Source organism: Trichoderma breve, chromosome 2 (genome assembly GCF_028502605.1).
Source record: "Trichoderma breve strain T069 chromosome 2, whole genome shotgun sequence".
Lineage (NCBI taxonomy): Eukaryota > Fungi > Ascomycota > Sordariomycetes > Hypocreales > Hypocreaceae > Trichoderma > Trichoderma breve.
This window is the reverse complement of record NC_079233.1, coordinates 2020880-2034784: the sequence shown is the minus strand read 5'-3', so window position 1 is coordinate 2034784 and position 13905 is coordinate 2020880. Positions and strand designations below refer to the sequence as shown.

Below are 13905 nucleotides of genomic sequence, written 5' to 3'. Positions count from 1 at the left end.
CCACGCAATTGCCCATCTCACTAATAAATTACTTGGACATGCCTGGGCCCTTGCTCGTCGTGCCCATTGGCAGGATCCGTTGATACTATTTGCCGTCGTCTGTCCCGTCCGGAAAGTAAGAAGCTAAAATACTCTCCGGCAATTGCATAATCCAATCTAAGCCTGCCGTATACGCGTTTTTGGCTGGACTAGGGCTTTCCGTCTGTTTCATGCTGAGGCTGAGGAACCTTGAATTTGGCCTAACAGCACAGAGTCGTCATCACCTCGCAGGGTTTGCGTGTGAAGAGACTTCATCTTGAAAAGCATATATCACCTAATTTCCGAATCATCTCCTTGCCTCTTCATTGCGAGTTCTCTTACCATATTCTTGAAATTTTAGAACAAGACATCATAATATCGTGTTTTTTTGTGAAAATAGGGAAGGAATCAACAGCAGCCATGGCGCCAAAGGAGATTGAAGAGATGCTCCTGCGAGAAGGCAGCAAAGTCTCTCCTGACAAGTACGATGAAACCACAGAGTCTGTGGACGCTCGTCAGAGGAGAACCGAGCTGTTGATACCACTCCTAGCAGCTTGCCGTGAGGTATGGACCTCCCATAGTCAGGAAGACCTGGAGCTCATGGCTGAGAAGCTGGGCGATGGCAGCAGAGATGGTGAGTCACTATCAAAATCAGCTAATAGATCGAAATTTGGCGAGATTGGTCCTTGGATGTGTCCAAGTAGAAGAAGAGCTATACCGGTAGACTAACCCAACATCTGTATTCGTATAGTGGCATGGCGAGGCCCGTTTGGTGATTCTGGCATCTTGGAATTCTTCCTTCGTGTTCTCGCTGGCGGCAATCTGGAGCAGGGCTTGAAAATTCATATACTGCGGCTGGTGGGAAACTCTTGTGCAGATACAGACGAGAACCGTGCGAGAGTGATTCAGGGAAATCACCTTGCTACCGTCATCAATCACCTGCAAGATGAGAGCTTGATACCCTTCACAATTCCTGTCTTGTTCAACATCCTAGTCGACTATGGTGAGCCCCAATAACATCTTAATGTCTGACAAATCACCGTCAAGACACTAACTTGCGTTTCAAATCAAAGAACCTGCACAGCTTGCCGCTTCACAAGCCAACCTCAACCAGCGACTCATCGATCTCTTGTCCTCTCCAACCCTTGCCAACTTCATCGTCTTCGTCCCCTATTTCTGCAAGATTCTCGCACTGCTTGTTAGCCAAGAAGGCGAAGCAGCTCGTGCAAGTCCCCGAACAGTGGAAATCCTGCTCACACTGGCGACGAGTCTGCCGTCTCGAGATGACATTGACGATTTCATATCCCTCGTCTCAGTGGCCGGCGCTTACCTTGCCGATGACAAGTTCCAGGCCGCCCTGATCCAGGGACCTTTGATGCAGCTCTTCCTTTCCACCTTTTACCACGCTCATACTCACTTTAATATGCTCGAGATCGACGACGCTGATACGGAAGCGTCCTTGAAGAAGCTTTACTCTAGCCTTCTCGTCAGCTTGGCAGACATCACCGGCAATGACCTGTTTGCTTCATGCTACCCACTGCAAAGTCCGGTTGCTCAAAATTTTCTTGCTTGGTTGCAGAGCTCGAACGTCCAGCTCCAGACGGCGGCGTGTCTTGCTCTGGGCAATCTCTCCCGCTCAGATGAAGCCACCACCTCTCTTGTTCAGGTCTACTTTGCACATGGCCCCCTGATAAGACTCCTCTCGAATCAAGACATTACCGATGCACAGCTTCTCCACTCAGCCTTGTCTTTCTTGAAAAACCTGGCCATTCCGCTCCAGAACAAGCCTCTTCTCGGTGACTTGTTGGACGTCACATGTGTCCCACGGCTATACAGCTTGGATGCCTCGCCCCAGGTGCAGTTTGCCGCCGTGTCTCTGACTCGGTTGCTCCTCATCAACTGCCCAGCCAACGTTGCTCGCATCTGTGCTCCTCTCAGCGCAGACCCTGCTAGCCCAGCCCGTGAGCGCTCCAGTGTGAGCGGCATCATTGCTCTTTACGAGCGCTCTGATGCTGAGCCCACGAGACTCGAGGCTGCTCGAGCTGTAGCTGCCACATGTCGGATGCTTCACTCTGGCCCAGTCGTGCCTTTACTGCCAGACTGGGAGCGCCCGGTTGGCAATGACGGCACAGCATCGTCCGAGCCTGAAGAAAACCAACGACGTGAATACTTTTACAGCAAACACGACGTCGCTAGGGTTCTTTCATTCCTGATTACCCAGCAGAAATGGCCGAGTCTTCGCTCAGAAGCGTGGTTCGTCTTTGCTCTCATGTGCCGTTCCAAGGAGGGAGGTCGCGTCATCGTGGAGCTGCTCTCAATCCACGGCACCATGACGGAGCTCATCAAGGCCATCACCGGAAGAGAAACTCCCCTTAGCGAGGCGGGAGGTAACGATCAAATTGAGGAAGCGCCATACTCTCTGGCCGCTCCCGATGGTCAGATCACGTCCATGGCAGAGGGCCTAGGACTCGAGCCTCAGCAGGCCGATCCCAAGCAGAAGGAGAGCATGGTTCGGGTGGATCGGGAGAACGCTCTGGTGATGTGCACGGAACTCCTCCGGACGTGGGGCGATCAACTACCTGGTTTGAGGCTGAGCATCTTGCAAGATCTGGTCAAGGAGGGCACGGAGATTGTGGCTGCGCATAAGGCGATGGCATCGTAAATCTGAAACGCTGGGAAGCCAATGGAGTTGTGGCTGGTAAAAGAGGCTGTCAAGTTTTGCTCTTCTTCTCTCTTGTCTGGATAAACAAAAAAGGGAAAGTAGATTGCCCACGGCGATATATACGCATCATATACTTGGTTGATCGTTCCAAGTCGTTCCATACATATGTATCTCTTCACATCACTCATAGTTGCACGTAGCGGCAAAGGACCCAATTGAACAAGAAAAAATTAGAGCAACTTTTCACGACAAGAAACTACTACGTGTGCCTCAGCGCTCGTTTAAAATGCTGCCATTTGACCCTTTTTTTATAGTGTATACAGGGCAGGGCCGGTTGATCATGCAAATAATTCTTTGACCTGGACCTAAGAGCTTATATTTCCTCCCGTAACCTGGCCTAGCACTTTCATCAAAGCCTCGAAACCGACCTTGCAACACTCCCGTAGAGACGCAAAGAGCAAAAAACCCTTAAAACACCAGTTCCCTTTTTGACAAAGTTTATTTCTTGGCAGTCTCGGCCTCAGCCTTGTCCCGAGCACGCTTCTCACGGGCACCCTGGTATCTGGCGTTGCTTCGGGCAATGCGAAGCTTGGTGTAGGCACCACCCTCGACAGCGGCGGGGATCTCGCTCTTCTTGATCTCGGAGAAGCCAGCAGAGACGGAGGCGATGGGCAGGGCAGCGGCGATGGAGGCGACCTTGTCGAGAGAGGCGACGTCGGTCTTGGTGTCACCCTTCTTGGGGGCGTTGGACTTGCGGGGCAGGAGGATGAGGCGCTCCTTGTAGGCCTTGAGGCGGGCAACGTTGGCGGCAAGGCTCTCCTCGCTCAGGTTCTGTCGGCGGAAATCGACGGAGATACCGATGGTGGGAGCCAGGGACTTGGAGATACCGGCCTCCTGTAGATGAATTGTTAGAACCAATCCAATCAGTTTAGTTTCTTTATTTCGTTCCTCGTGTCCAGAGGCCTCTGCAATCGTGATTGCCTTGTCTTCTCTTTTCTGAGGCCCAAGGATCGCGAGGAAGAAACTCGTTCAGTAAAGTCGTACCTTGAGCTCGGTGAGGGTGAAACCTCGACCGGCGCGAACCCGTCGGTTGTACTTAACGGTAGGGCATCGGACGATAGGTCGCAGCTTGTCGACGGGACGAGGAGCGAGAGCAGCAGCCTTGGCCTGACGAGCAGTGCGTCTCCGTGTCTTGCGACCGGGCTATTTCGAACAGGTCAATAATCCACCTCTAAATGTCGTTTTTTTTTCTTTCGAGTCGTTCATCGCATACCTGGTCAAAGTGGGTGCGAACCCGGCGCTGCCAATCCTTGCGGAAATCTGTGGGAGGGGTCAGTCGCAGTTCATGATAATTCGCATCGTCGACTCGAGGTTTTGATGGGAGAGTGCTCACGGTTGCTGATGATCGTCTGGTTGTGCTTGATCGCCTGGATGGGGAAAAAAAGGTCAGCACTCTTGTGAATTCCAACAATTCAACGTGTTCCATTAGGGATATCTATACATACCATTGTGTCTGCTTGCGATCAACGTGGGCTCCGGTGGTCGTTGTTCGGAAGTCGTTGAAATTTCGGAGGATGAGACTCGTCAAATTCGTCAAAGGGTTTTCGTGCCCTACAATCGATACGTACCTCGTGGGGACATGCCCTGCCGCGCACCAAAAATCAGAATGCGCATCACGTGCTCCGCTTGAAAATTGTTAGTGCCTTGATGCCTGAAAGCGCCCACTTTCGCGCCAGGCATCAACTTAGAGCTATAAAACAACTTCCTCCTCCTTCCCTTTCACTCTCCTTTCTTCTTTCCTTTCCTCATACTTACCTTGTTTCATTACGTCAGAGATCAAGAATTCTGAGTAATAGTTGGGAAGGCCTGCATTGCACATCGCGGAGTCGTTCCTTGCTCCATTGTCCTTCGGGGCCATGGGAGGCGCAATTTTTGATATATCCAACTCCGTTTTCATTGTGACGGCTGCTATACGCAGCATCATGAAGAAGATGCCTATGAGAGTTTGAGATGGGATTGTAGATTTCAACACGACCTAAGTTTTGACGTCTTGAATTTCTGCATGCACGGCTGGATGTAGTGTACGGCGTGCGAATGACCAAGAGTCTGGCAAGAGATGAAGGCGCCTTGATAGCCCTGCCTAATTTTCCCTTTGTAAATCGAGGGAGTCTAATTTTCCCTTTGTAAATCGAGGGAGTATTGTATGCACCCATCACCTGCCGATGAAGTCCTCTTGTCTCTGCGTGGCGATGCGAAAGTCCATCTGCGAATAGCCTCGGATTACTTAGTAAATCGCCAACAAAACAACTGACTCTATTAAACCAAGAGCGTCCCAATCAACGTGTCAGAGAGCAGCTCAATCAATGCCCGCGTAGAATGAAATATTCCCTACCACAGTAGCTATCGCTAGTGCCGATTGCTACTATCAATTTTCTTCTCCAAGAAAACAGCCCATTTCTCGACCCCCGGAATAATCCCGCACCAATCACACACGCCGAATTCCACCCTCTCGCCGTTCTGCGGCTGCACCTTTACAAAAAATCTCACGAAAACGATCCGTTTCCGGGTACAGCAAAATCTCTCCTCCGAATCACCTTGGCCCATTGCTTTCCTCTGCCAGCTCTTCCCCAGTACGGCCCTTATTCAAAATCAGCCTTTCCTAAATCTCGACAATTGTTTTTCTCTTATCCGTCTAAATTCTTTTTTTCCAAAATGGCGTCCAGAATAGGACCTCGGAGCGTCAAGGACGCTACAAGGTTCACTTCCACCATACCCCACGCTACGTCAAAGTCTGCCACCTCTGCGGCCCCAAAGGCTTCCAGGATCCCCGGCGAGACGCCCGAGCAGCGAGTACGGCGGTTGAGGCAGGCGCATCTGGCGGCGCAAAAGGCACAGGTCAGCAAGGCGGACAGAGTCATTGACGCCTCAAGGCGGTTTTTTGATGTGGCGCACAGGTGGACGGTGGGGGGCCTTGTCATGTTTACAGGTACGTCGATACGATACAGAGAATTAGAAGTGGAAGAAGCCGGGAGAAACAGAAGGGGAGAGAGAGAGAGAGAGCCCGGACGACATTGGAAAACATAGACTGACGAGTGAGCTCTACTAGTCGTCGCTGGTGTCGTAAGCGTATACTCAGTCTGGGACATGCTGCGCTACAACCGCGCCCGCCGCGCCGAATGGATAGAAGCCCAACGCAAGTTCGAAGCCGACGAGCTCTCCACCGCCCGCCTGGCCTACCTCAAGGGCGACGCCACCGAGGAGCAAATCGCCCTCGTCGAGGAGGCCAACCGAGAGGCCGAGGAGAAGGGCATCCGCCTGCCCCCCCTGCTATCCCCGCCCGAGCACCGCACACACTTCGAGGAGCACGTCAAGACGGCCTTTGACGCCGGCAAGGCTGCCGAGAGCAAGGGCAAGGGCCTGCTGGGCTTCCTTTGGGGAGGCAGCAGCAACAGCAACACAGAGAGCGGCACAAGTGGCGCTGCTCAATCAGTAGGAGACGCCGCAAAGGATGCGTGGGAGAAAGAAAAACAAAACCAGCAGAATGGAGGCCCCTTGGATCAGCTCGCCCTGGACACTGGAAGCTCCGCGCCGGAGCCCAAGAAGAAGGGGTGGTGGTGAGTTAATGGGCAGCAGTAAAACTGGAGAAGAGAAAAAGAGAAAGAAAAGAAAACTATATATCGTGCTATTTGGGTATTGGGGAGGCGGCAGCCGTGTATCATACGACTTGTGGATGGGCTTGCATTAGATGGAGTCGGGAGTCATTTGTTGTATGTACTATAAGGGGACACACCTCCCAACTTCTATATCATATGCATCTGAATTTGTTGGGCATGCAGGACTAACGAAGAGATGTACGGGGATTTAAAAATGGAAATGGAAATGGAAATGCAGCCCAAAAGAAGACAGCACCGGTGTTAAAAATGTACTTTTAATTATTAGTCGGTCAAGTCTTGAATAATGATGAGTCGCTTCTCATATAGTGTAGTTCGCCTGCTGTGTACCCATGTTAATTCCCCCAAAAAGCAATATGTATAGTAGGTATAGACCGCATGTACGAAGCAAGTCGCTTATTCAACGAACGCTTCTCTGAGGCTATGCAAGTTGTTGCTGACCCGAACAAGGAGTCTCTTTTCTTCTGTATAAAAACAATGCAAGTGTTTATGCGTGATATCAATAACGAATGCGTCGCAAGCCCAATCCCTCCGTCAAACTCCGATGAAATGTAGTGGGTGCAAAAATCAAATAATGTGACCCTGGATGTCGCAATCAACCAGCAGTCTTTGGTATTTCCAGAAAACCCCTCCCATCTTTGCACGCAGCGGAAGGGTCATCGGTCTCAGGCTTGAAGCGGGTGATTCCAGCCTCCGTTTCGGCAAGGCAGCCGTCTCTGCACATCTTGGTTTAAAGTGCTTCGTGTATCGCCTGTGGTCGGAAAGCTTGGCCAGCCGTCGTCGCTTCTCATGCTAATCGAGAGGCCTGACAGCAGCATCCCACAAATCCGGGTCAGATTTGGGGTCGGCCAGTTTTGTCTTCCCCTGCTATGAGATGACGATATGATTAAAGTGCCCGGGAACTTTGAGCCTGCACTTTTCACAATCGGCTCGGTACCCAATGCTGAAACTTTTCTTCATCCCAGGCTGCCACGTCCAACTGTCAATCGTATGCTTGCTCCGCATATGGCCTCTCCGGCCAGGGCTGGGCGACGGGACGTCGCCGTCCAAGTCAACCGCACGCGAATGTGGCGGCGACTCAATGTCCATCATATTATTAGGGTGGTCCATCGCACGGGTTGGCGAAGGTGGTAACCCTGCGGTCGCGTCCATGACTACGCCCATGTTGTCATCAATCATCATGCCAGCATCACCAACGTCTTGATCTTGTATGCAGTCTTCTACTTCTGAAATCGGCGAGGGCAGCCTTCGGTGGTTTTGCACAGCCTGCCAGTCTTCCAGGCCCGACATGATACGAGGTACTGACTGGTCGTCCGAGAAGCCAGCAGGATGGTGGCCCAGGTTAATGACCCCATTAAGCGTCGTCACAACAGGACCAGGACCTGCCCACTCGTTCTGCTGGCCACGCCCATGTGCAGCAAAGTTTGGCTGGATTGGCGTGGGCATCCGACCAGAGCTCATCACCATGTTTGGTTCCCCGCCACTGTAAGGACGGGAGTTTACGGCAGATTGATGTGGCCAAGAGGCAAAGTTGGGCTGTGAGACGTTACCATCCGAGTCGGAACTGAGGGGTGAAGAGTGCCACTGCTGGGACGATTTTGGCGATGTTCGGAGAGGAAGGCATTGGATTCGTTTCTACATCAATGGTTAGTACACCTGTCCCAGGGTGAAGAGCATCTCTCTTTGGACTCACGCTACGATGCTCTTCCAAGCCCATCGAGATGCTTTCCATCTCTCCGTCGCCATCGCGGCCACGCTTTCGGCTGGATTCCGATACCACGTCCATGTAGTGTTGCGTATGAGACATTGCAATCTGTTTGGTCTGGAGTACAACGTATAATATGCAAAGAAAACAATGTTTGGGCAGCGGTGTAAACGGCAGTGCAATAGGGGCAGAACAAGATACAAAATTGACAGGCTTGATAGGTGGGTGGCCGCCGCCCTACCTGCCACAAGATGCACGAAGGGTCCTCTAGTCCTTTCCGGAGTAAAGAGCACCTAGTAATCGTACAGTGGCACAACCGTCCAGAGCAGTGCAATGGCGAGTGCCTGATTCAAAAGCTGTGGCTGAAGCAAGATGCTTTTGAATGGCCCAGCTGAGGCAAGACAGCTCCCAGCTAGCCCTGCCAAAGATCTTGGAGTTGGTGAGGGGAACGCAAGGGAAAAAAGCCAAGGTAAGCCGCCGTCAATCGAGGACAGCTCTGGACTTTTGGATCGTCAAACTTGGGCAAAATACAGAGGGGAAGAGACACCAGAGGAGAGGAGAGACCAAACACGCGCGCCTTGCAGTGTCGGTCTGCTGCTAATATATGAGGCGAGCAAACAGCGATCCGAGAGATGGCTGGGGAGGAACTCGTATCATTCGGTGTGCGCAAGGGGCTGGGCGAGGCGGCAACTCTAGGCCGTTTCTGCACAGGAGAATAGCAATAACAGTAGAGGCGCAAGGCGATGATGAATTGGCTTCAAAAAAGGCTCAAGTATCGCAATGCAAGTTGCAAAGCAACGGGGCTTCTTTGTATGTCGAGAGCAGAGAAGAGGTGAAGTCCCTTTTGCTCGGTACAAAAGCCATCGGCAGGCATCGGTGCTGGCCCAAGTACTGCCGACAGACGCTGTAATTGACTGCCTAACCCCACTGCTGCACCCCATTCCGATGCGCGCAGCCGCTCAGTCAGCACTCCACCAAAGGGCTGAAAGCACGAGCCCAAAGGCGGTGTTACTGATGCTTCAAGTCTCTGATGTTCGTCGTACCGCAGATGGAGTACCACAGCGCTGATGGAAAGAGTGAAGGTTTTCTTGGCACATGTTTTGCTTTACTACCTACATTGATGCCATGAACGGTCGTCAACTCTCAACTTTGCTCTTTTTCTCTGCATAGAGTAATGAAGAGCCATTGTGTAGTTGCCATACCACGTTTACGTCAGATGGTTAACGAGAACCTTGCTGCATTGGTTCACGCTGCTTTACTATGGATGATTCTGCCTCGCAAAGGGGTCTATCTTTACAGGTGAGTCGAGAACGAAATGCACAAGCACTGCCAAACTAATGGGGTATTGCTACGCTACCCATGCGCTGTGATAGAAGCGGTGTAGCTGCATGAGCTACCATGCCCGGGACGACACCAAAAGCCCATTTCGTTTCGTCCCATGCATTCGAGGTGGCTTCTTATCGTAGATAGTAGATGCTACGAGTACGTGATGAGATATTGTTAGATTGCATGAAGCAGCTCTACCTAATGCCCTGTGTCAACTCTCAGTGCTAGAACACAAAAAAAAATCGAGATAATTTGCAAAAAGAAGAGGGCATTAGCCCCCAAGGTTTTCACCAATTAAGGAATTGCTCCTCCGGGAAGGCTCGAACTTCCAACCTCCTGATTAACAGTCAGACGCGCTAGCCAATTGCGCCACAGAGGAGTAGATGATATGTTCGTTCCTAAAGAAGTATATAAGGATAGAGACAACATCACTCGCCATAGTTTTTCGCTTGTACTGTCGAATCAAACGCAGATGATGTTTTCAATGATGAGATTCTATGGAAATATGTGAAAAGAATTATAATTCAAGTGAGTAAAGGTGGTGATTAGCACTTTTTATTTGGTAGATCGAGTATGGTGATCTCGAAGGAGAATGTTGTTTTGTCCCAAAAAGACAGCATGCCCGGGGCCAGTTTCTGGAAAGCTAAGAGAGTTGGCAAAACAGTGAGATTCAATTTCACAGAACTATCTGAGCATCGGCTCAGAATGAATTTCTTTGCCCTTCAATGTATATACAAAGGTGCTGCTGGTATGCGCCGGTGAACAGCCTGTTTTGTACAGGGTAAGAGATGTTTTGCCTATCAGGGCCTAGCCGTAACTCTTGGGAATACTCCACATGTAGCTATGAGAAGACATTACTATAGAGTACTAGGTACGGAATGCTTCGAGCGATATGTGCAAGAGGCAGAAAGGCTGTGGTTGACTTTATCGCAGCCGTCTACGAATATTCCGTGAAATATCAATGCCAAAAAGTGGTTGCCTCGAATACAATGTGATGTGCTCATCAAGCCTACAAGCAGGTTTACATCCAGGACAACAAAAGAAGCTGACATCCGCGATTATTACAGGTGCTTATTACTCGTACGAGATACCAAGGCGATCTCGGTGCAAGGAAAACCCCATGCCATCCAGCCATGCATTGTCCCTTGACTACATAAGTCTAGTTCATGCGCTGGGCGCTGCGGAGAAGCCCGTATTCCACAAAGAATAAGCGCGGTTCACCACCATGAACGAGATGGTATCAACAATAGTAAAAAGATGTCGTCCTAGAGCGGAAGGTGTCAGCTTGTACTGCTTGGCCGGCAACAACTACGCACTCAGGAAGCCCGTATGGAGAGCAAACATGGAGCTGTAGTTTTAGTGTAGTATATAACCACAGAAATAACATGAATCTTACATGCTCCGATGATGCTCCTGTTCAGAGTCGCTGTGGCTTGGCCGATTTATTTTGACTTGTGGAGCTGCCAAACTGAAAACCTTACTCGCAGAACTGCTCACTACGCGCCGTGGCCAATTGCAAGCCTCCAATTGACCACTCTTGGGGCTAAACCGACGTAACTGTGGCCTTTTTTTTCGAAAATTTTTGGAGACTGCTTTGGCAGGTCTGCACGGCGCATCCACACCTCCGAAGCACGGCCGGTCCAAGAAATTTTGCCGGCATCTGGTGCTCTCCGAGATACAAGGGTGATCTGACTCATTGGGACCGTCGGCATTTATATCTCGAAGGCCTGTTTCTTCTTGCGGGAATACATATTCTTTAACCAAATCATCTAGAAGTTGATCTCATTGCTCTGCAATCGTGATACCCCAATCGACATCTTTGCGCCGCTGCGATTTGTTTGGCCTGACCCCGCCATCGCAAAACACCCCACCATCATACTAATTCCATTCCTCTTTTTTTCTTCCCTTCTCCTTCTCCCTCAAAACACCACACAACACCACAGACAAGATGCCTGGCGTTGACGTAGCAGTTATTGCCGATGATACCAGAAGTAAGTATAAATATCCTGGAACTTTCTTCTGCGCGAGCTTCAGCTAGCCGTGTCGCAACCGGCACTCTGAGCTGGGTGACACATGCAATTCCGATGTTCTCGCCGGTGGCCATTTGCGCCATTGCGAAATACTCGCCCGCCTGCACTGATCTACTCTATACACCAGGTGATTGCGCCTGAAGAAATGGTACACTAACGACAATCCATAGTCCTGGGTCAGGATCCTTTGATCCCCCCGGCTCTGCTCATCTCCGAGATCCCCATGACTCCCACTGCTCTCGAGACCGTCGTCAAGGGCCGGAGAGAAGCTGCCAAGATTGTCATGGGCCAGAATGACAGACTACTAGTCGTCGTCGGACCTTGCTCCATCCACGATCCCGAAGCTGCCCACGAGTACGCTGGCCGTCTCAAGCAGCTTTCCGACAAGCTCTCCGACGATCTCTGCATCGTGATGCGCGCCTACCTGGAGAAGCCTCGCACAACCGTCGGCTGGAAAGGCCTGATCAACGACCCCGATATCGACTCATCCTTCCAGATCAACAAGGGCCTGCGCGTTTCCCGTAAGCTCTTTGTTGACCTGACCTCCAACGGCATGCCCATTGCCACTGAGATGCTCGACACAATCTCTCCCCAGTTCCTTGCAGACTGCATCTCTGTCGGTGCTATTGGTGCGAGAACAACTGAATCCCAGCTTCACCGTGAGCTTGCCTCTGGCCTTTCCTTCCCCGTGGGATTCAAGAACGGAACAGACGGTAGCCTTGGCGTCGCCATTGATGCCATTGGCGCTGCTGCCGCCAAGCACCACTTCATGGGTGTCACAAAACAGGGTCTTGCTGCCATTACTCGCACCAAGGGCAACGAGCACGGTTTCGTCATCCTGAGAGGCGGAAGCAAAGGCCCCAACTTCGACAAGGAGAGTGTTCAGGCGGCCAAGAAGATGCTGACTGAGAAGGGCCAGAAGCTGGCCATCATGATTGACTGCTCTCACGGTAAGTCTTTGTCTCGTGCAGGCTAGCTGGCAAGTAAACCAGAGTCACTAACAAGAGCACAGGCAACTCCCAGAAGAACCACAACAACCAGCCCAAGGTTGCAGCGACCATTGCTGAACAGCTGCGGGAGGGTGAGAGATCTATCGTTGGTGTCATGATTGAGTCCAATATCAATGAGGGCAACCAGAAGGTTCCCGCCGAGGGCCCCGCCGCCCTCAAGCGCGGTGTCAGCATTACTGATGCTTGCATCAACTGGGAGAACACAGTCACAGTTCTTGAGGACCTTGCCTCCGCTGTCCGCGCTCGTCGTGAGATCAACTCAGGTACTCCTAGCACAGAGGCCAAGGTGAGCACCTTGGAGGAGGATTAAATGTTGGATTTGCGAGGAGAGTCTATATATGTAAGATGAGAGGGAAAAAGCCGAGAGAGAGAGTTGATTGATTTTGATATTCCACAACCCGCAAGTTTGCGCGCGAGTCGCAACTGGCTTCCTCCTGGCCAGCTAAAAGTTTCAAGGAGCCGCATTCAAAAGTCGAAGGATTAAAACTGGCGCATTGAAGGGACATACAAAAACATACGTCGTCCTCAGCCATACGGGTTATGACGACCTTATTTTTTAGAATATGAGCATCGATTTCTAACCTCACTGTGTGTCAAAAGACTGCTTGCCTGCCATGGATATACAACAAGGCAAGTTCCTTAGTGCCTGTAGATGGCCGGTTTCCAAATCATAATCATCAAACCCTTCCCAATGTTTGTATCGTAAAAATGTCGTTCGTATTCAAAACTTGTATGCTATCGACTACTGCCCACCGCAGCATAATTCGCGCCCGCCAGCCCAAAGTTCCGCGCCTCCCTCCATTCGAGCACTCTCTTGAACGCAGCCCAGCCCAGCAGCCCCGTCGTCCCAAAGATGAAGCCCCAGACAATGATTTTGTCCTTGTTGCTGTCGCGCTGGAAGCACATGGTGACAACGTCGTCCTCCTCGGCGTCCTTGCAGAAACTGATGCCCTGACTCAGGCAAAACGCCTTTGTGCACTCGGAGCACGATGACGTTGTCGACCGGTGGACATGCTGTTGAAGAGGGGAGGGCGCTTGGTAGAGGGATCGCTGGTCGGATTGGTGCTGAGGGCCGAGGGGGATGATGGTGCTGTTCTTAAAGCATGTACACTTGCAGAACCTCGGCGCTGCTGGTTCATCGGTCCTGTCAGTTTCTCGCGGGTTCTCACAAGTTGCCCTTCAAGGGAGCTTACAAGAGGCGGAGGCTAGCGCAATGAGCGCAGCGAGGAGAAGCACCAGCAACTGGATTCGCGCCATGGCGGTGCTTGATGCAGCAAATCGCACTCGCGGGCTGAGGCACCGAGAGTGTTTGGAGAGGTCGCGCCGCTGTTGTCGCGAGTAAATTGTCTTGGGATTACTGCATCTTCGAGACAGCTTTAAAGACAAGGCCAAGATGCGCTGCGAGGCTGGCCGCGAAATTGCGGGTCTTCACTAGTATCGTGCGCTCTGGTTGGTCTGTCGGCTGCCGTTACTTGTGGCCCCA

The 13905-nt window shown here is 51.4% G+C and overlaps 6 protein-coding genes across 6 annotated transcripts; 3 read left to right on the top strand and 3 right to left on the bottom strand.

Annotated features, from left to right (window-relative positions):
- Nucleotides 1-438: 438 nt before the first annotated feature.
- T069G_02854 (uncharacterized protein) lies at nucleotides 439-2680 on the top strand (the record flags this gene model as incomplete). Its single annotated transcript, XM_056170064.1, has 3 exons — nucleotides 439-652; nucleotides 770-1021; nucleotides 1092-2680. The coding sequence occupies 3 exons, from the start codon at nucleotides 439-441 to the stop codon at nucleotides 2678-2680; spliced, it is 2055 nt and encodes a 684-aa protein (XP_056030956.1).
- Nucleotides 2681-3178: 498 nt separating this feature from the next.
- On the bottom strand, nucleotides 3179-4188 carry T069G_02853 (ribosomal protein l13e domain-containing protein; the record flags this gene model as incomplete). The annotated part of the gene is made up of 5 exons (XM_056170063.1): nucleotides 3179-3574; nucleotides 3725-3883; nucleotides 3954-4000; nucleotides 4074-4107; nucleotides 4186-4188. The coding sequence occupies 5 exons, from the start codon at nucleotides 4186-4188 to the stop codon at nucleotides 3179-3181; spliced, it is 639 nt and encodes a 212-aa protein (XP_056030955.1).
- Nucleotides 4189-5392: 1204 nt separating this feature from the next.
- T069G_02852 (cytochrome oxidase c assembly domain-containing protein) lies at nucleotides 5393-6298 on the top strand (the record flags this gene model as incomplete). The annotated part of the gene is made up of 2 exons (XM_056170062.1): nucleotides 5393-5666; nucleotides 5787-6298. The coding sequence occupies 2 exons, from the start codon at nucleotides 5393-5395 to the stop codon at nucleotides 6296-6298; spliced, it is 786 nt and encodes a 261-aa protein (XP_056030954.1).
- Nucleotides 6299-7218: 920 nt separating this feature from the next.
- Nucleotides 7219-8158, bottom strand: T069G_02851 (uncharacterized protein; the record flags this gene model as incomplete). The annotated part of the gene is made up of 2 exons (XM_056170061.1): nucleotides 7219-7986; nucleotides 8045-8158. The coding sequence occupies 2 exons, from the start codon at nucleotides 8156-8158 to the stop codon at nucleotides 7219-7221; spliced, it is 882 nt and encodes a 293-aa protein (XP_056030953.1).
- Nucleotides 8159-11330: 3172 nt separating this feature from the next.
- T069G_02850 (DAHP synthetase I family domain-containing protein) lies at nucleotides 11331-12732 on the top strand (the record flags this gene model as incomplete). Its single annotated transcript, XM_056170060.1, has 3 exons — nucleotides 11331-11373; nucleotides 11583-12362; nucleotides 12425-12732. The coding sequence occupies 3 exons, from the start codon at nucleotides 11331-11333 to the stop codon at nucleotides 12730-12732; spliced, it is 1131 nt and encodes a 376-aa protein (XP_056030952.1).
- A 425-nt stretch (nucleotides 12733-13157) lies between these two features.
- T069G_02849 (uncharacterized protein) lies at nucleotides 13158-13679 on the bottom strand (the record flags this gene model as incomplete). Its single annotated transcript, XM_056170059.1, has 2 exons — nucleotides 13158-13552; nucleotides 13616-13679. 2 exons carry the CDS (start codon nucleotides 13677-13679, stop codon nucleotides 13158-13160), a joined length of 459 nt encoding a protein of 152 aa, XP_056030951.1.
- Between the last annotated feature and the right edge of the window lie 226 nt (nucleotides 13680-13905).